General features: G+C 38.0%; 3 protein-coding genes across 5 annotated transcripts; all 3 read left to right on the forward strand.

Annotated features, from left to right (window-relative positions):
• The first annotated feature begins 2,689 nt into the window (after window positions 1–2,689).
• On the forward strand, window positions 2,690–7,419 carry LOC133713360 (uncharacterized). Its single transcript, XM_062139358.1, has 7 exons — window positions 2,690–3,095; window positions 3,699–4,190; window positions 4,284–4,433; window positions 4,856–4,954; window positions 5,791–5,832; window positions 5,920–6,347; window positions 6,679–7,419. Exons 1-7 carry the CDS (start codon window positions 2,768–2,770, stop codon window positions 7,294–7,296), a joined length of 2,157 nt encoding a protein of 718 aa, XP_061995342.1. The 5' UTR covers window positions 2,690–2,767; the 3' UTR covers window positions 7,297–7,419.
• A 998-nt stretch (window positions 7,420–8,417) lies between these two features.
• LOC133717417 (ankyrin repeat-containing protein ITN1-like) lies at window positions 8,418–11,977 on the forward strand. Of its 2 annotated transcripts, none has more exons than XM_062144127.1 (6): window positions 8,418–9,212; window positions 9,311–9,439; window positions 9,662–9,760; window positions 10,170–10,217; window positions 10,388–10,734; window positions 11,185–11,977. In XM_062144127.1, exons 1-6 carry the CDS (start codon window positions 9,005–9,007, stop codon window positions 11,740–11,742), a joined length of 1,389 nt encoding a protein of 462 aa, XP_062000111.1. In that variant the 5' UTR covers window positions 8,418–9,004; the 3' UTR covers window positions 11,743–11,977. The 2 variants fall into 2 exon arrangements, with proteins under 2 accessions (XP_062000111.1, XP_062000110.1); XM_062144126.1 differs by having other exon boundaries at window positions 8,419–9,212; window positions 10,304–10,734.
• An 836-nt stretch (window positions 11,978–12,813) lies between these two features.
• Window positions 12,814–18,544, forward strand: LOC133717190 (replication factor C subunit 3-like). Of its 2 annotated transcripts, XM_062143857.1 has the most exons (11): window positions 12,816–13,742; window positions 13,933–14,043; window positions 14,151–14,183; window positions 16,164–16,338; window positions 16,431–16,609; window positions 16,732–16,868; window positions 17,002–17,100; window positions 17,420–17,489; window positions 17,581–17,658; window positions 17,772–17,892; window positions 18,129–18,544. In XM_062143857.1, the coding sequence occupies exons 1-11, from the start codon at window positions 12,972–12,974 to the stop codon at window positions 18,203–18,205; spliced, it is 1,851 nt and encodes a 616-aa protein (XP_061999841.1). In that variant the 5' UTR covers window positions 12,816–12,971; the 3' UTR covers window positions 18,206–18,544. The 2 variants fall into 2 exon arrangements, with proteins under 2 accessions (XP_061999843.1, XP_061999841.1); XM_062143859.1 differs by lacking the exon at window positions 14,151–14,183 and having other exon boundaries at window positions 12,814–13,742.
• Window positions 18,545–19,440: the final 896 nt, after the last annotated feature.

Genomic DNA, 19,440 nt, shown 5'->3' on the forward strand with positions numbered 1-19,440 from the left:
GAAGGTCCCACAAAATTGCCAAATCGAACCTCAGCTGGCTACGTCAGCACCTTAACAGAGGAAATTGATGGAATGGATCGATTTGCTGAAATTGGAGAGTGCGAGAACTTTTATGATTAAATTAGAAGTGCAGAGACTGAACTGATGAGCCCTTGAAAGTCCGGGGTAATAAGCAGAATTTAATCCTATCCGAAACTAGCTAATGCAAAATAAAGGTAGTCGTTTGACTTCTTTCGGTAACTCCAAAATAAATATGACCAGGTAAGTAGATAGCTGTCGGTGGAGCAAAGCTCGCTTAAGTACCACTTATCTCAAAACTTCAGACATAATACTTGCTTTGAATGAGCCTAGTTGAAGAAAAACTAAATCAATGGCATTAAGTACAAAATACATGGCAATTGCTTATTACATCTTTGGAAAATAAAGACTTTATTCAAAATCACTAGTCTCTTGATCTTGGCCTGATTTGAAGTGTTTAACCCTTAGTTCGAGATCATCTTCCTAATCTTATTGTTTCGCATAGTGAGCTTCTCTTGCTTCACAATATGCTTTGTAGGCGGTGACAATACTCTCACGAGCTCTACAAATATGTGCCAAAGGACCGAATGCTCCACATTGAAAACAAATATCTCTATGGTCAGGCTCCCTTGATCGAGGTGCTTTGAAAGCATCATTAGGATGGCTCTTAGTGTTGGTGGTGCCACCAACATGGCCAGAGGCATTGCCTCCCTCTCTCTTTCCAATTTGACCTCTTCGGTTCGGTGTCCCCCTATTTTGCCGGTTACCTTCTTTATTAGAGCAAGAATATAGACCAGAATGTCCAGAATTGTCCCTAAATTTAGGGTTTGCTCTGTCGCACCCTCCCTTAAGGGCGCGACAATAATTGGACTCTAGAATAGACTTGGTTCCCACGGGTCTCGAATTATAGTTTTTCACAAGGATGTTGTCGTGCTTCTCAGCTACGTTCATGGCTCCAATTAGCTCATGAAACCTTGTGATACATCCTACAATTACATCAATACGATAGTTCTTAGCAACCATCAATGCAGAAATGGGGAAGGTAGAGAAAGTCCTCTCGATCATCATCGCATATGTGATCTCTTTGCTACAAAATTCCATTAAGCATTTAATGCGAAGTGCTTCTGAGTTGCAATCAAGAATTGTCTTAAAATTACAGAAGTGGAGGTTATGCCATCTCACTTCTAGGTCAGGAAGTAAGGAGTGAGTAAGGAGTCACGGACGTTGCCAAAGCTTTCTTTGAGTGAGACCCATAGCCTTCTGGGATCTTCTTCATTCAGATACTCGTATTGGAGCGAATCATCCATATGACGAGTCATTAAGATGATGGTTTTCGCCTTATTTGCCTCCAAGGCTGCTCTATTTGCTTCCAAAGCTTGAGCTTGCTTAACAGTTAGCACGACCTGACTAGGCTCAAGAATTGTTTCCAGGATTCCTCGGCTCCTCGGCCTTGAGATGCTGGCGGTCATCACAAACCCATTTGTGATATCCAGAGCTAGTTGTCTCCAATGGAGCAAATCCAATTTGCTCAGGTTATTCATCCTGAAAAGGAACAAGAAAATGGGTTAGTTTCTAACCAAAAAGGCTATTAAGAAAACAAAAGAAATTTCTGAGCGTAATTGCTCCTAAGAAATTAGAAATTTTTTAGCGTAATCGCTCCCAAGAAATTCGATTCCAAGAGATATTAGATTAGATCAAAACAATGATGTGTATGTGGTCAATCGTGTCTTCTCAACAAACTCTAAGTTTGGGGGTCTCAACAAACTCAAAGCTTGGAGATAGCACAAACCCCCACAGTTCTACTTAGGTCTCCCCATAAAAGAAGAAGTGGTGTTAGGGGGGTGTGGGGGGTGCCAGAACAAGAGAAGTTGACCAGGAGAAAAGAAAAGAATTGAAAGCAGGAACTTTTATAAAAATTTACCTCTTTTTAAGATCGCTGTAAACTTGGCTGAAAAAAAAGGTCACCGGTGGTGTCTGATACTTGCTGGGAGCGAGGCTCACCGAAGGGTCTGCAGGCGAGGGTGCGCGCTGGCGAGGCTAACAGAGTGGTCTGTAGGTGCGGGCACATGCGAGGTTGTGCGAGCTTTGTGGAGGTGAGGTTAACAGAGGGGCCAGCGAGGGGCGCGCGCGGAGGCAGGCATATGGGTGCTCTGGAGAGGCTATCCAAGGGAAGCTAACATGGCCGGTTCACGATTTCTAATGACCGGTTCGGGGATTTTCTGACCAGTGTCGGTGGTTCCACCGCCAATTCTGGACTCTTAGGATCGAGGGCTTCAAGGTGTGTGGCAGAAGAAGCTAGGGTTTGAAGGTTACGATTTTAGAATTTCAGAGTGAGAGATTCGTACTGATAATGTGTTTTAGAAAATTAGAAATTCGGGGAGAATGAGTTGTGCTTTCATTGATAATAGGGGGCTTCTTTATATAGATGATTATAATCAGAGAATATGAGTCTTACATGGAAATTAGATGTTCTTAAACAAAAATATTTTAATTTTTAATCATAAAATTCCAGTAACAACCACTGTCCGGTCTGAAAGGCCCATCAACATTGATCTTCACCCTTGGAATTTGCCATTTAGTTAATGGTCCAAGTCGTCGTTTAATAAGTAATTAACAGACAAAGACCGAAGGAAGAAAAGAAGTCTTTCTTATCTATTTAATATTTATTTCCTTACTGATAGAAAATAAATTAATATCCATCAATGTATCAGATCGGAACTGCAGTAAATATTTCATAGAATGATCGAGCATGGAAGCTACAGTTGCCCCAAGTGCAATCGTTCTCAGCGAAGATAACTACGAAGAATGGAGTGTTTGGGTTAAAACCTACTTGGTGGCTCATGATCTTTGGGACATTGTCGAAACCGGCGGTGACCTCCCTGAACCAAGTCAACCCGAATCTAAGGATCTGAGGAAGAAGAACGCCCAAGCTCTGCACGCAATTCACATTTCTTGCGGACTGGACGCTTTTTCTCTGATCAAGAATGTCACCACCGCCAAAGATGCTTGGGACACCTTGTTGACTGCAAAGCAACAGCAAAATTCATCAAGATATCAAGGTTTTCTATATGATACAGGTACCGCCGTACATATCGATCTGTTTGTCGAAATAAGTTCCAATTTTTATCGTATTTTCCCTCAAATTTACATCTAACCCGCTCTATTGATTACTAATTATTTTTAAAAAATAGACCATCAAATTGATCGGACCATCATGCATAGTTTTATTTATTTTTTGACTGATTTAATCTTGCATAGAAACTTAAAAACACATGCTGCATGAACTTTTTGAGTTTTACTTTGATTACATTTCATTCCTAGAGAAAACTATTCTACATATCAGAAACACAATATAAAGAATCACCCATACAACTTTAACAGCACAAAATTGCAGAAAGATACATAACTTGGAACAGAAACTCGTTAAAACTATTAATATATTTTAGATTTTAAATGACTACAATGATTTTTGAAGATTTCTCAGTTTTATGCTTATTGGAAATAAACCTGTGCATGATATAATAGATCAGTAACAGAAACTGTAAGAACCCTATCAGTATTTTTAGTTAGTTGTCCAGAAATTTTTATATGGTGTAATATAGAACTAGTTCCCTCCCAAATTTATTTATAAATCTGAGTTTGATGCCAACAAGATTATTTCATAAAGGTCACCTTGACAGGATTTGGGTCTGATACCAGCAACTTCAATGAGTATAAACCTTTCTTTAAAGCTGTGGAGGAAGGTCGTTGGGAAGCAGCGCAAGAGTCACTTAAAATGCATCCTGATGCAATCAGAGCAAGAATTCCATATTCAGGCAGGACAGCTCTTCACATTGCAACTGATGCTGGACACCCGCATATAGTGGAACAGTTGGTGCACTTGATGCCAGAAGAGTACTTGGAAATAAGAGGAGATGATGGCATGACAGCTCTAGCTGCAGCTGCAAATAAAGGATTCACTCGGATGGCTAAATGCATGGTTTGGAAGAACAAGAGAATTCTCAGCATTGGCGACGCTTCAAATAGAATTCCACTTGTCCTAGCTTATCGCATGGGCCATCTGAATATGGCTCGCTATCTATATTGTGTCACTCCACGGGAAGATTTAATGCCAGAGACAGGACCAAATGGCGCTACAATTGTTTCCGAATGTTTCATTGAAAAAAAATATGGTAAGAGTGAGTCATAGCAGAGTTTTAAACGGTTTTATTTTATAATATGTTACATATATGCACAACTTTTGTTTTGTTTTCACTATGATCCAGATATTGCCTGGGCTTTAATTCAGCGTTTCCCTCGCTTGGCCATATCTAGAGACCATTATGATATAACCCCTTTATATGCATTGTCCGGTGTGCCATCAGCATTCCTGAGTGGAATGCAGCTCAGATTCTGGCAGCGATGGATCTATGACTGTGAGTACCACAATCTTTTTTCTCTGCTATCACGTAGCAAGTTTTGTAGTATAATTTTGTCTCAGATCTTATGGATTGATCTATACTTATGCTACAAATTTTTTTTGATTGTCAGTCAGTCGTACTACGTATTACAGTAAAGTATCTATAGAGAATATATTGTTTGAGTAAACTTACAAGTACCATGCATATGTGGTTTCGAGTAACCCTAGCTGGAAAAGCGTAGCTTGGCTTGTCTTTCATTTTTAATACCTGAGCTTCTTAGCATGCACCAATACTTGTTGCAACTTGCAAAATGTTTTAAGCCCTATAATTCTTAGATGCATGGTCTCTAAAGTGTTGATTGATCTTCCTAACAAACCGATTGCTAAAGTTGCAAGATAAATTGTTGACTGAGCTCCTTTTCTCCTCTGCATACATAGGTATAAAGATACAACCTGCTCCTTTGGCAGCCAATGATATTTATATGAATGTTGGTAATATGGAAAATAACGAAGGTAATCGAAGAGATTTCCGATCAGGTATGCGCTTCCTAACCTATTCACACAAAAACTTTATTGTTTGGGTTCTGGGTGTCAACATAAAATAAAAGTACTTTTACACGATACAAGACTGCAATTGCTTCTTATGTTTTTTAGACTACAGAAAAGAGTACTGATTCTCATTTGTTTTTTTTTTCTTTGTTTTCCTTTTACTCAACTTAAAACGGTAGCAAACTTTATCACTGATCAAATATAACCAATATTACAATTTGACGGCACTACTTGCCCCTTGTAATAGTCCATTCCCGGTTAGAGTGGGTATCCAATACTGCTACATATAGTACCATCTAATCACAAGAAAGGAAAACAAAAATAACAAGATCACCATGGGGATACACAATAGGGATCTATGGGCCTATAATAACGAGATCAAATGTTTGGAATTGAGGCACTCCCCACCTGAAAAAACAGAGTGTGATCTGGTGGATTGAAGACCAGCGTGGAAGATGACACTAACTCTGTAAGAGCAGAAAAAACACTGAGATTAACTAACATTGGGGAGCTAATCTCAACTAATCATCTTTTAATATACTAAATTCTTCATTCATCTTACAATTACCAATGGAGAATCCAATATGCTTGAGGGATATATGTCTTCTACTGGTTATCTAGCTCAGGCACAAGAAGAAATTATAAACTAATTTTTGATAAAAGAACAGAACAGAAAAGAAAAGAAAAAAATTGAAACTCTATGTTAACGCTGGGTGTCACATGAAATGGTTACAAGGTAGCTCGTATATATATCATCTATTTATCTTACTCGTAATGAACTGTTGCCAACTTATGCACTAAGTTGATTGCTATTGCGGTTTCAGGTATCTGTCATATCCTACTTAAGAATCTTCTCAGGATATTGGGTACGTAATCTTGTTTCTCTCATTTGTTATAACTATCAAATCTACCAGACCATATTTACCATTATATTTTTCTCACTGTATTCTTAGGAATAAGCCACCTACGGAAAATGAAACTGATTCATAAACGATCTAGCGAGTTTCTGGTTCACATGTGCAAGACGATAGAACATTTAGATAGGAGTGAAATGCAAACTGCCGGTGTAAATAAAGCTATTTTCCAAGCCGTTGAACGAGGGATTTCTGAGTTCATTACTCATATATTGATGACAAAACCAGAACTTCTGCGGAGCACTAATGAAAAGAACAGGAGCATATTTCATGTGGCAGTTGAGTATCGCCAAGAAAAAATTTATAACCTTATACATGGACTCCGTACGAAAGATGTATTTGCAACTCATGTGGATACATCGAACAATAATATGCTACATATGGCAGCAATGTTGTCCCCTTTTGAGCAGCTTAATGGTATCACGGGTGCAGCTCTGAAAATGCAGAGAGAACTCCAATGGTTCAAGGTTAGAATCTTTAAAACTGCATGAAAGAGACTCTTTTTTAAGTATGTGGCATATACTAGTATGGTCAAATTTACATGTATTCCCAATACTTGGTTTCAAAATTCTATATATTATCTTAATTCAGTTTCTATAAAATCTAGATTGCAAGGAAATTACAAATAATTTTCTGTTCATTTTTTAAAGAACAAGAAAAAAGAAACTGGATTTTGGTGGTCTACTTCAAAATGTGTGTCAATTTCTGGAAACACGTGTGTTGGTTTAACAGACATGTTGCTATGAATTATAGATATTTTTGAGAAATGTGTGTTAATTTTGTCTTTATGAAATGCAGGAGGTGGAGAGGATTGTACCTTCCCAATATCGGGAAAAACTGAATCACACTGATTGTAAGAGACCACGCGATCTATTTACCATCCACCACAAGAAGTTAGTGGAGGAGGGAGAAAAGTGGATGAAAGATACCGCACGGTCTTGTTCTGTCGTTGGTGCTCTTATTGTAACCATTATGTTTGCTGCAGCGTTCACAGTTCCGGGAGGCAATAATCAAGATTCAGGCATTCCCATATTCATCGATGACAAGATATTTAGTCTTTTTATAATCTCAGATGCTATATCACTCTTTTCTTCCACGACTGCATCATTGATGTTCTTGGAGATCATGACATCACGCTATGCAGAAGAAGATTTCCTCAAGTCTTTGCCAACAAAGATGTTAATAGGCCTTTTCAGCCTATTTCTCTCTATCGCTACCATGATGCTAGCATTTTGTGCTGCGCTTCTCATTATGCTTAAAGGAAAGCCGTGGACTGTCTTTCCAGTTATTTCTCTTGCTAGTGTTCCGGTCAGCTTATTTGTTTGCATGAAATTTCCCCTCTTTGTTGAGATCTTCAATAATACGTATCGATCAAGATCAAGAGTATTCAATAGGGATGTCAAACCTTGGTTATGAAATAGTTCTTGATGATGTGGAGGGGAATATATATCATCGGTTTTTCTTCTAAGATGTATGTGCTCATCAATTCATCTAGTCCAAAAAATTTAAAGATGTGAAACTGTTTCACTTTTTTTCTTCCATCTTTCTTTCATGAAAAAAATGGTGTTTTCAAGAGCTTCATGGTTATGTACTTGTGAAGTAGTAATTTAGCCATTAATCTTTTGGCCAAATTGATCATACTTTTTTTCTATTCACAAAATGTAAGATTTAGATGGAAGGAAGAATATCAAAGAGAGCAAAGAGAAGGAGGGACATAATGCCAAAACTCTTTTAGCAAAATGGGAAGGCAAGAAGCCAAATGAAAAAACAACAGTCCTAGCAAAGGATGGAGTAGGCCTAAATCAAAGGTTCAGCTTCACTGTAGGCATCTTATTCCAGAGTGTAACAGACCTGTTTCTCGGTAAACATGTATGAGAAGAATGGAATTTTAGTTCTTGGTCTGGTGTGTTTAACATGCAAGTCTCCTCCTTTAACCGAAACTCTGGAGAAGTTTTTATTACCTCATTTTGAATACAAAAGCTGGAGAGTGCCTGCAGTAGTCTATTCCGATTCTTACTCTCGTTCTTTGATCAATTGGCCGGATCACATTTGAAATCACATTAGCCGAAGTCAATGCTTTGGAGAGTGCTTGTAAACTAGGTATCTGCCAATTGGAGATTGAAAGTAGAAAACTGAGTGTAGTTGATGGTAAGGATGAAAATATGGGACTAGGATCGGAAATTTATGACTGAGAAAGAACAAGTGGTTTTAGTGGCCGGGTATCAGGAGTTTGATAGTAACAGGGAGTATTATTGGACTCACGTACGTTACCACAGTAACAACAAATTTGTTATCACATTTGTAAATGTGTGTATGACATACTAGTATGTATTTTAGAACTTCCCGAAATAATCTTGAATGATTAGAAAAGCATTACTGTCTGGCATGCACAAGGCACATAAGCTCCCAAACAAAAGCCAACAAACACCGGATACAATTTTCTTCTTAAATAATGTTTAGTATCGTATATATATACTATAAAATCCGGCTGCTGCAGCATGATTAATTTGACACTCGATCAACTCCTCAAGTCTAACCAAAACCATATAGTTCGTAACGCCATCATCTTCTCCATGAAATCTAACGCCCCTCCTAGTTCTTTTCACCGGCCACCTTATCTTACATCAAAAGATTCACAACACATCACCATCAACTTTCCAAATCCCCATCTTTGATCTCATCCATGATATTCACAACCCTTTGCAAGCAGTAGAAGTTGCAGACTCCCCTCTGCAGATCAATATATGCAATGCCAAGCCCTTCAATCCCACGTTCTTCCTATATATCCCCAACTCTGCCACACTGATATGCTCCCTCCTCCGGCTCGCTCTGTGTGTTCAGCTCCCATATCGAAAGTACTAACTTCGAAGCTCTCGTGGGGGCAAAAAATACAAAGATTTATCGGGAGGAGGAGTGACTTGGACTTGACACAAGAGAGTCTGGAGCACCACAACCGGAGACAGGAGACTCTCGATCGTGAGCTTCAAAAGAGGGTACAGGAAATTAGTTTTCATGAGGCCTTCAATTCCGAGCTTGAGACCAGATATAGTCCATACTACATTCGAGGACTCACATATCCGGCAGCTCTTGTAACTCCTAGTACTGGACCAGGCGAAAGCCAACCATGGCTAAATGCATGGTTTGGAAGAACAAGAAACTACTAAGCATTGGTGATGCTTCCAATAGAATTCCAGTAGTCTTGGCTTATCGCAATGGTTGTTTGGATATGACTCGCTATCTATATAGTGTCACTCCAAGGGAAGATCTAATGCCGGAGACGGGCCCAAATGGCTCTACAATCATTTCGCAATGTTTTATTGATCAAAAATATGGTAATTAAGTGTTTCAAATATAACAATTATAGCAGGAATTTGAACTCTTTTTTGCCCATACAGGTCATAACTCTTCTTCTGTTTTCACTCTGGTACAGATATTGCATGGGGTTTAATACAGCGTTTCCCACGTTTGATCATTTCTAGAGACCACTATGGGGTAACACCTTTATATGCATTGTCTGGTGTGCCATCGCTCAATTTCTGGCAACGATGGATCTATGAGTGTGAGTACCAGAGCTCTTTTCTCCATCTTGCTATCAAGTCGTACTTAATAGGGTAAATAGACAGTCATGTCTTTTACTTTGAGCTTCTTGCATTGTTGCAAATAGTTCAAGTTGGGACTCTATAATTTTTAGATGGCCTCCTAGGAGGCTATGAGGAGCTGTTTTCTAAACATTCTAGCTCCCTTATAAGTGTTGATTAAGCCTCTTTTCTTATTTTCATAGGTATAAAGATACAACCTGCTCCTTTGGCTGGCAATGATATTTATATAAATGTTGTTAATATGGAAAATGATGAAGGTATTCAAAGAGATTTTCACTCAGGTATGCTCCCTCTGTATCTTTTTTCTTTCTTTACTGGTAATGAAGCAGAAAGTAATCTATAAGTAGATCGATTACAGCATACTCCTTAAGGCGATGGAGAATATATTTGAACGCGACAAATTTAAGTTCATCTTCTCGGTATACATGAAATATTTCGTTTTTCAAACAATAGATTTCTAGTTAGAAAACTTGTATACCAGCAATAAAAGAGTGTAGACATCCTTATTGAGTCATCTTTAGTGTGCTTCTGAGGAACTGGGGAAGAGCTTTCGGGCGAAGGAGTAATCTCACAGGACACTGTTTTCTAGCTATCAGCTGAAGCTGCTCTATATTTTTACTATATATTGTCTGCTTCACATAGTTTTAATTTGAAGATCTTCTGCTAACATTTTGTTGATTTGCATTGCAGTTTCAGGTGTTTTTCATATGCTACTTACAAATTTTCTCAGGATATTTGGTAATGCTACATGCACGTTTCTTTGTTTTGTTATAACCATTAACTCTACTAAACCATATTTCACATTGTTTTGAATGTCTTCTTAGGAATAAATTACCACATACACAAAATGAAACTGAGTCATGTCCGATCTTCTGTGTTTTTGGATCTCATGTGCGACATGATAACAGATTTAGATAGGACTAAAATGCAAAAGGCCTGTGTATATGAAGCTATTTTCCAAGCAGTCGAACAAGGGATTCCCGAGTTCCTTATTCGTATATTCAAGACAAAACCAGAACTTGTGTGGAGCACAAATGAAAAAGGAAGGAGTATTTTTCATTATTCCATTGAACGTCGTCAAGAAAAAATTTATAGCCTTATATATGGGCTTCCTATGAAAGATGCATTTGCAACTCTTGTAGATACCTCCAACAATAACATGCTACAAATGGCAGCAATGTCTTCACCTTTTGGGCAGCTTACTCGTATCACTGGTGCAGCTCTGAAAATGCAGAGGGAACTCCAATGGTTCAAGGTCAGAATTACTACATTAAAATAATTGATCCTATTATTGGCATATGTACTTGTATGGTCAGATTTACTACATATACCCCTAAGTTTGTTGTGTTCAAACTTGTCATGTTTAGTCTTTTTTATTTCCCTTTCTTTTCCCCCTTGAGTTTCTATAAAATCATGTTACTTAGGAAAGGATATACACTTTTCGGTTGGTTAAAATACTTGTTAGTTCCAAAAATTACTGGAATTCAGTGGTCTACATCATGATGACGGTGTATATTATTTGCAACCTTGTATCAAACATTCTACCCAAATTTGTTTACCAGATGAAGTCAAAATGTTTTATATAGTTTCATTTGGGACTTTGAACCTCGGTAAGCATTTTATTTATGAATGTTGGTAGGACAAAATGAAGTGGCCAATGACTTTCTGGAGACATGTCTCTTAATTTTGTATTTATGAAATGCAGGAGGTAGAAACTACTGTGCCACCCCAATATCTGGAAAGTACAAATCTGACAGATTACAAGAGACCACGCAATTTATTTTTCGTGCACCACAAGAAGTCGGTGGAGGAGGGAGAAAAGTGGACGAAAGACACTGCAGGTTCTTGTTCTGTTGTAGGTGCACTTATTGTAACCATAATGTTTGCCGCCGCTTTCACAGTTCCTGGAGGAAATAATGGAGTTACAGGCTTTCCCATATTCGTTGAAGACAAGTTATTTAGTCTATTTATAATTTCAGATGCTGTATCACTGTTTTCTTCTACAACTTCGTCATTGTTGTTTTTGGAAATCCTTAGATCACGGTATGCAGAAGAGGACTTCATCGTATCCTTGCCAAGAAAGATTTTAATAGGCCTTATGGCACTGTTTCTCTCTATTGCAATTTGCAACCATGATGCTAGCATTTTGCGCTGCCCTTATCGTTGTGCTTCGAGGAAAACCGTGGACTGTGTTTCCAGTTATTTCTCTTGCTATTGTTCCAGTGAGCTTATTTTCTTACATGAAAGTTCCACTCTTTGTTGAGATTTTCAATAATACATATGGCTCAAGAGTATTCAATAGGAAAGTCCAACCCTGGTATGAAATTAAATGACGATGATGTGAGATGAACAGATGAACATGCATCACATTAATTGTCTTTTCGCTTCTAACATGTATAGGATTTAAACCTTTTTTATCTGTCATTCTTGTGTAAGGTCTTGTTATTATTCTTCTTATGACATGGATGGAGCAGCGTATATGCTGTCATTTTCTTCAACTTTTCCTTTATGCAGAGGAAAGTTTCCTGAGCTTATATTAGCTATTTGTTCCTATTGATTCTTGGTTTTCTTGATTGCCTTTGGTTTCTCAACTGCATTTTGGAGGCCATGTTGGACTCGGTATAATCTTATAGTTTAGATTCTCGGGTTTATAAGCTATGCCTTGAGCTTGGTATTAGGCATCTCGACAGCCTAAGCTCATGATGCATCTTGACAGCATATGATCTGGCCAGCCCCTCCCCATGAGCAAATCAACCCCTGAAGTTGATACCTGACTCTGTTATATTGCAATTACAGTGGTAGTATCAAGTGAATGCTTACTCTTGAACATGAAGAACAGCAGATAATCTTGGCCTAGGAAATGACGACCCCAGCATTTCCATATTAGCATCTTCATTTTACGCGGCATGATATTGTAGAAAGTCCTAACAGGGCTGTTACAATAATTCAAAGAAAGATTAGTCCCAGCAGGGTTTTCATGAGAACGTACCATGGCAGTATTAATTTTTCTAACAGGGAAGATTAAGCAAAACCAAAAGGAAAACCTACCCGCTGGAATTGATGATAGTACACCTTAGATGGCACCAGGAGGAGTTTTTTGAAATCTTGCATGATTAAAAAAGCATTACTGTCTGGCATGTACAAGGCACATAAGCTCCCAAACAAAAGCCAACAAACACCAGATACAATTTTCTTCTTTAATAATGTTTAGCATCGTATATACTATAAAATCCGGCTGCTGCAGCATGATTAATGCAAACACTCGATCAACTCCCCAAGTCTAACCAAAACCCTATAGTTCATAACGCCATCATCTTCTCCATGAAATCTAACGCCCTCCTAGTTCCTTTCACCACCTTATCTTACATCAAAAGATTCACAACACATCACTATCAACTTACCAAATCCCCATCTTTGATCTCATCCATGATATTCACAACCCTTTGCAAGCTGTAGAAGTTGCAGACTCCCCTCTGCAGATCCATATATGCAATGCCAAACCCTTCAATCCCACGTTCTTCTTCCTATCCCCAACTCTCCCACACTGATATGCTCCCTCCTGCGGCTCGCACTGTGTGTTCAGCTCCCATTTCGAAGGCACTAACTTCGAAGCTCTCATGGGGGCAGAAGATACAAAGATTTATCGGGAGGAGGAGTGACTCGGACTTGACACAAGAGAGTCTGGAGCACCACAACCGGAGACAGGAGAGTTTTGATCGTGAGCTTCAGAACAGCGTACAGGAAATTAGTCTTCATGAGGCCTTCAATGCCGAGCTTGAGACCAGATATAGTCCATACTACATTCGAGGACTCACATATCCGGCAGCTCTTGTACCTCCTAGTCCTGGACCAGGCGAAAGCCAACCATCTTCTGGTGCTACTTGGACCTCTATCTCAACTTTCTTGTTTAAAATGAGGGAGTGGAGCTCTTGCCGTGTCAGCTCTAAGAAAGGTCAGCTTTACAGCAAGAAGCTTAAGGCTCAAGCAACCTACACTGCAGTGAAATCTAGGCGTCCTCAACCAATAACACCTAATGAACTGTCAGCTAATTCAGAAACATCGAATATGGTGGTAACCGAAGACATCATCAGCACTGTTGAAAACAAAGAGAAGCCATTGAGGGAGAGAGTACTTGAAGCAGCAGCTACAGCTGCTACACCAACAAATACCGAAAGGGAGTACATATGGGCAGACAAGTACCAGCCCCAGTGCTTAGAAGATTTCATATGTAATAGAGACAAAGCAACTCAGCTACAGGTTTTGGTATGCATCAACACCCTTCTTGATCAATTGATTGATTCATCTTGTTTGTTTATTTATACTCCTAAAACTGGTCGAGATTCAGTCTAACAATATAGCATGCATGTTACATATCATATGTTTTTTCTTGTTCTTTTTTGTCTGATTACATATGATATATATGGTAGATAAATACTTGATGATTGTATCACAGGCCAGAGGTGGAGGGTGTGGGCATTTCATATTCGAAGGACCTCCAGGCGTGGGGAAGAGAACTATGATCTGGGCTATGCTGAGAGAGGCTTTTGGACGTGACACTATACATGTATGTTATGACAGTTCTTTTGAAGATCAACTACATATATTCTGTTTATCAAACAGACAGTTTTTTTTTGTTGATATCAGTTCTTCTGTTCCCTTTGAAATTATCAGGCTAGAGAGGAATCCAAGGCATTCGACTTGAAGGTAGTTCTCAAATTACTTTGGAATCATCTCACCCCATGCTCAAAAGTTCCTCTTGTTAATTACAACAAATGAAATCAAACTTTTCAACATGTCATCAGTACTTGTACCCAAAAAAAACAAACATATCAGTACTAAAGACAAATCATATGAACCAGTGTGTGTAGGGACCTTCTAGTGAGGGATTCCTTTTTTTAGTCTTTTCTAGGGCATTAGACCAACTTTTCAATCACATTTCGGCATCTCAACCGTTCAGTTTTTAGGTCCTAATGTGTAGATCACTTTTGAAAATTTTCAGCCAAATTGATTATCGTTAAGGCATTCAAAATGACGATTTAAAATTATAAGTATGAACGGTTCAAGTTTGACAGATTTGGTTCGTCCATTGATTTAATCTAGTTTGATATCTTAACGATCACCGAATTGGCTGAAAATTTGCAGTTCTGATCTACACATTAGAATCTAAAAACTGAACGGTTGAGATGTCGAAATGTGATAGAAAAGTTGGTCTAATATCCTATCCCTAGAAAAGACCAAAAGAAGGGATCCCTTAGTGGAATGGCCCTCTACACACACACACACAGATACATAGAGGGCCATTCCACTAAGGGATCTCTTTTTTTGGCAATTTTAAGGGATACCTTGTGGACCCACTTTTCTATCGTATTTCAATATCTCGACCGTTCAGTTTTTAGGTCATAATGTATAGATCATTTCTGCAAATTTTCATCCAAATTGATGATCGTTAAGGTATCGAAGTAGATTAAATCGATGGACAAACCAAATTTGTCTAATCTAAACTATTCATGTTTATAATTGTAAATCGCAGTTACGAATGCCTTACGATAATCAATTTGGCTGAAAATTTACAAAAGTGATCTACTTATATAGACCTAAGAATTGAACGGTCGAGATCCCAATATGTGATCGAAAAATTGGTCTTATAAGCGATCCTTTAAAATAACCAAACAAAGAGATCTTTCAGTAGAATGGTCCTATATATCTATACACACACACACATAGAGAGAGAGAGATTAGGGAAAAAAAAAACTACAAAAGCAGAAACAACTAGAGACACCAATTAATTATACATAATTTATCCTCGGCACAAAAAGTATACATGATTGTTCCTTAATCGGACTATGTCCATAACAGACTAGGATAGGAATGTAGTAAGTAGGATACGAACATAACAACTGAGGAATATTTTGGATTCATCATTTCCTCTAAAAAAAATAATCTCTTTTTTTCTCTGAACCTCGTTTTCAATAGAACAGAACTCCAAATACAAAATGACTTCACAAGCACTCAAAATCTTTCAAAACTTAATTTCAACTCTCAGAAATGTACCTTTAGCTAGTCTAGTGTGCCACAAAACTAGAGAGAAAATACCAAAAAGGGATCAAATTAATAATAACTAATTTGAACCAAATGTAGCTCACAACTATGACCAAGAATTGCGGAAGAAAAAATAGTGCTGGATCTTTGACATATGCAACCACATCACCATTCTTGCAAATTTCTGCGTGATTCCGTTTAAGTTAGACACATTAACAATTTGTGTCATCCTAGTTTGCTGGTATCTCTTTCAGTCGGAGTATTTATGAAAAATCTCTCTGAAAATGGTTGCCATGACAAAACGCCCCTCCAACCTGAAATGGCATCGTGTTCTTGCTTTTGGCCGACGTTGGTATAAGTTCTGGAACTATATAAATAGAAAAGAGATGATTGTACTTTTCTATTTACATTTAGGAATGATTGCTGCTGTTCTTATTGTTGTTTAATCTTACTTGAAAAAGCATAAGTTCTCCACACCAATTTGTATCCCCTAGTGATTATGATCTAGCATTCAACCCTCCATTTGAGCACCAGATTTACCTGAGCTAAGTGTACAACAAGCTGCAACCTCGTACTTTTTAGCCACAGTGTCATCATGCATAACGTTCAATACACTGACCTTCTTTTCTGGAATAATTTTTATAGGGTGAAGTGGTAGGTAGTATTAATGTACAAGTGAAGCAATCCCCTCAACATGTAGAAGTAAATCTCTCTGAACTGAAAGGTTATGAGAAGCATGTGATTGTTGAACTCATGAAGGAAACACAGTACAACATATCTAACAAATCAGCTTTGCCGTGCAGCCTTGACAACTGCCGAGGTATATATTCGAATTAAATTTGGATCAATTGTACAAAGCACACAAATTAGTTTACTTATTAGGATGACAAAGTTTCATTTGTGTTTCTACAGCACTGATCTTATATGAGGCAGACAAGCTATCCACAGATGCCCTACTTTATATTAAGTGGCTATTAGAAAGGTATAAAGGGTGTAATAAGGTCTTCTTCTGCTGTTCTGATGTGGCAAAGCTTCAGGCCATCAAGACAATTTGTACTGTCGTTGAGCTTTTGCCGCCTTCAAAGAATGAGGTGGGGACTTGTACTAGTACTAATCCTAAGAATTGAAGTGTGTACAAAATGGCATAATACAAGTTTCACTTTAAGTCCTCTAAGTAATAGTTTGTTTCTAAGCATTTTCTCCGCATTTTCAGATTGTTGAAGTTTTAAAATTTATAGCCAAAAAAGAAGGCATAGATTTGCCACATCAACTGGCTGAAAGGTTCGCTGAAAATTCCAAAAACAGTCTCCGTCTAGCAATTCGTTCATTCGAGGCCACTTGGAAAAAAGGGTGAGAGATTACTAATTATGTAAATTTTACATACATATGCAACTTGATCTTTGAAGTTGTTTAGTTTTACTATATATCCCCTTCTTACTCACTTATTTGTGATTTGATGTGCTCTTGAATGACGTATGTGCAGTTCTTATCCCTTCAAAGAAGATCAAGTAATTTTGACAGGATGGGAGGATGAAATTGCAGATATTGGCAAGAATATGATCGAAGAGCAAAGCCCAAAACAGTATGTTCATCTGAAATTTTGAAATTGTGTTTGTTTAATTTTAAGTGGAACTAAACCCTCTGCCAAATTACCCACAGACTAGGGAACTGGTGAAGTAGTAGTGGTGCAATGTGTGCCGATAAATTATATAGAACTTTCCTCTCATTAATATACATGTAGCTATCAGTTATGTGATGAATAGGGGATGAAGTTCTATAAAATTGCCACACATTAAAATTCTTCGTGTTGGATTCGGTCAAATAAACTATTTTAATTTCAAACAGGGATTCAATTTGTTAAGAAGAAAACTGAAATGAAATCGATCCATGTCCCTTGACAGGCTATACTTTATCCGTGGAAAGCTTCAAAATCTGATATCACATGGTGTATCTCCTGAATTCATTTTCAAAGTAAGCTTTTATTTGGCTCTTCTGAGGAGCAAACTGGCAATAAATACCAAAATTTTCTTACCCAAAAAACAATGGTGACTACATTGTGCAGTCCCTAGTAGCAGAGCTGAAGAAGTATTTGGACGAGAACATGCAGGTTCAAGTTGAAAGCATGTATGATGAATACAGTGTATGAAAACCAAATTACTCCAAACTTTGTTTTGGTAAATTTTAATTTTTCGTTCTAAATGAATTATGCATGTCATGCTGATGATGTTATCAAATTCTGTTCTATACATCCAGAGGAATGACGAAACTATGTTTGAGAGTGACAAAGCACTGACACTTACTCGACATCAAGAAATGGGTAAAAGGCTCAATGATCCATCCAGGAAGAATATACAACGGTTCTTGAGGATTGAAGGTAAAACACCTGCACATGAGTCTGAGAAAATTAACATAGATTCTGAAACTCAAACACTGATGTGCTTTGGTCCATGTCAAATTCGTCATCGAGATATGAGTTGAGATGTGATACAGTCCTAACCCACATCTTGACTTGCATATCAATCTTATCTAAGTCAGAATCTTTTCTGCACGAATCGTCTTTGATGTTTCTGATCTTCTGGTTTAACACAAGTTTATTCTCATTTTCTGCAGAGTTTATAGCCAAATTTATGAGCTGCTACAAGGGTTGTACGAATACCAGGACTTATCATCATGATACTCCACCATAGGGAGACACTTCTTGTTGGCCAGCTAGCCAACGACAACTCCCCATTGAACTATTATGTCTTAATACTTCCTTGGGGAGAATGCTCTCTTCTTTTTGTATACTGTTTCTGCTGCTGAGAACTATTGGTTTTTTTGTTGCAAACTTGTGTGCTAATGGCTTGAACTACGTACACGAGTACTGCTATGGAACTTAATAAGGTGTGGTACCATGAGTAAAATGTTTATCTGAACATTTCGACTGTAAAAATGGTGTCCTACTTTGCCCATGATGTAAAAAGAACGACAGGCAAACTTAATATTAAGCGATGTAAATTACCAAATACTGGTACCTCTATATAGTATTACGCATTTCTTGTTTTCAGAGGAAAGTCTGACACAACTCTGTGGAACTTGCAGCTCAAGGTAACCCATGAAGTCTAAATTTCTTAACCAAGATATATCACTGGCAAAATTGGCCACTGAATGTGTGTTTGATACGATTCTTGTGTATATAAACACTAAATGGGACAGGTTTAACAGATATTCCGAGGTATCATAGTTTTTTTAGTAGCCATTAGCAACAACAATTATGGGATCACCTCAATTTGAATGTATGAATAATAATTAATATTGAGAGGCAATATATCTCGAAACAAGAAGGTCCATTTTCACAAACCTGAAAGCATTTTTTTGACGCTCTAGCTGCATCAGAAGCTTTAAATCTCTTTGTAGTTTGGAGGCCTTTGTATCAGTGTCCTCCTGCTCTTTCTGTTCTCTATCTTCTCTTTCTTGTTTTGCATAATGCAAAATGCAAAAGTCACAGCAAGTCAAATAAATATAATTCAAATACAAATTGCGAGCAGGACTTGAGGCCATGAGAAATTATGAGATTTGAGAGATTTGGAGTGAATAATAGAGACAGATGAGATAGTTGGGTGACTTGGAAACAGAATTCACTGATGAGAGTTAAAAGGGTACAAAAGATCACTTATAATAATGGGTTGGGGATTCTTTCTTGATCCAAACACACTTTGCTAGTTTATTACTTTGGGTTTCTTACTTCACCGCACGACTAGGCCTTCAGTAGAGACAGCTGAAGAAGGGGACGTTTTGACTTGTCGCTTTGGTTCCTACACAAATAAAATTTGAGCATAGAGATTGACCATTACTTGATGTTTTGTACTCTAATTATTTACGTCCATTCGGCCTTAGGTGTTGCAACTGTAATGCACACAAAACATCTATACTAAAAACCAAG

This window comes from Rosa rugosa, chromosome 6, assembly GCF_958449725.1.
Source record: "Rosa rugosa chromosome 6, drRosRugo1.1, whole genome shotgun sequence".
Lineage (NCBI taxonomy): Eukaryota > Viridiplantae > Streptophyta > Magnoliopsida > Rosales > Rosaceae > Rosa > Rosa rugosa.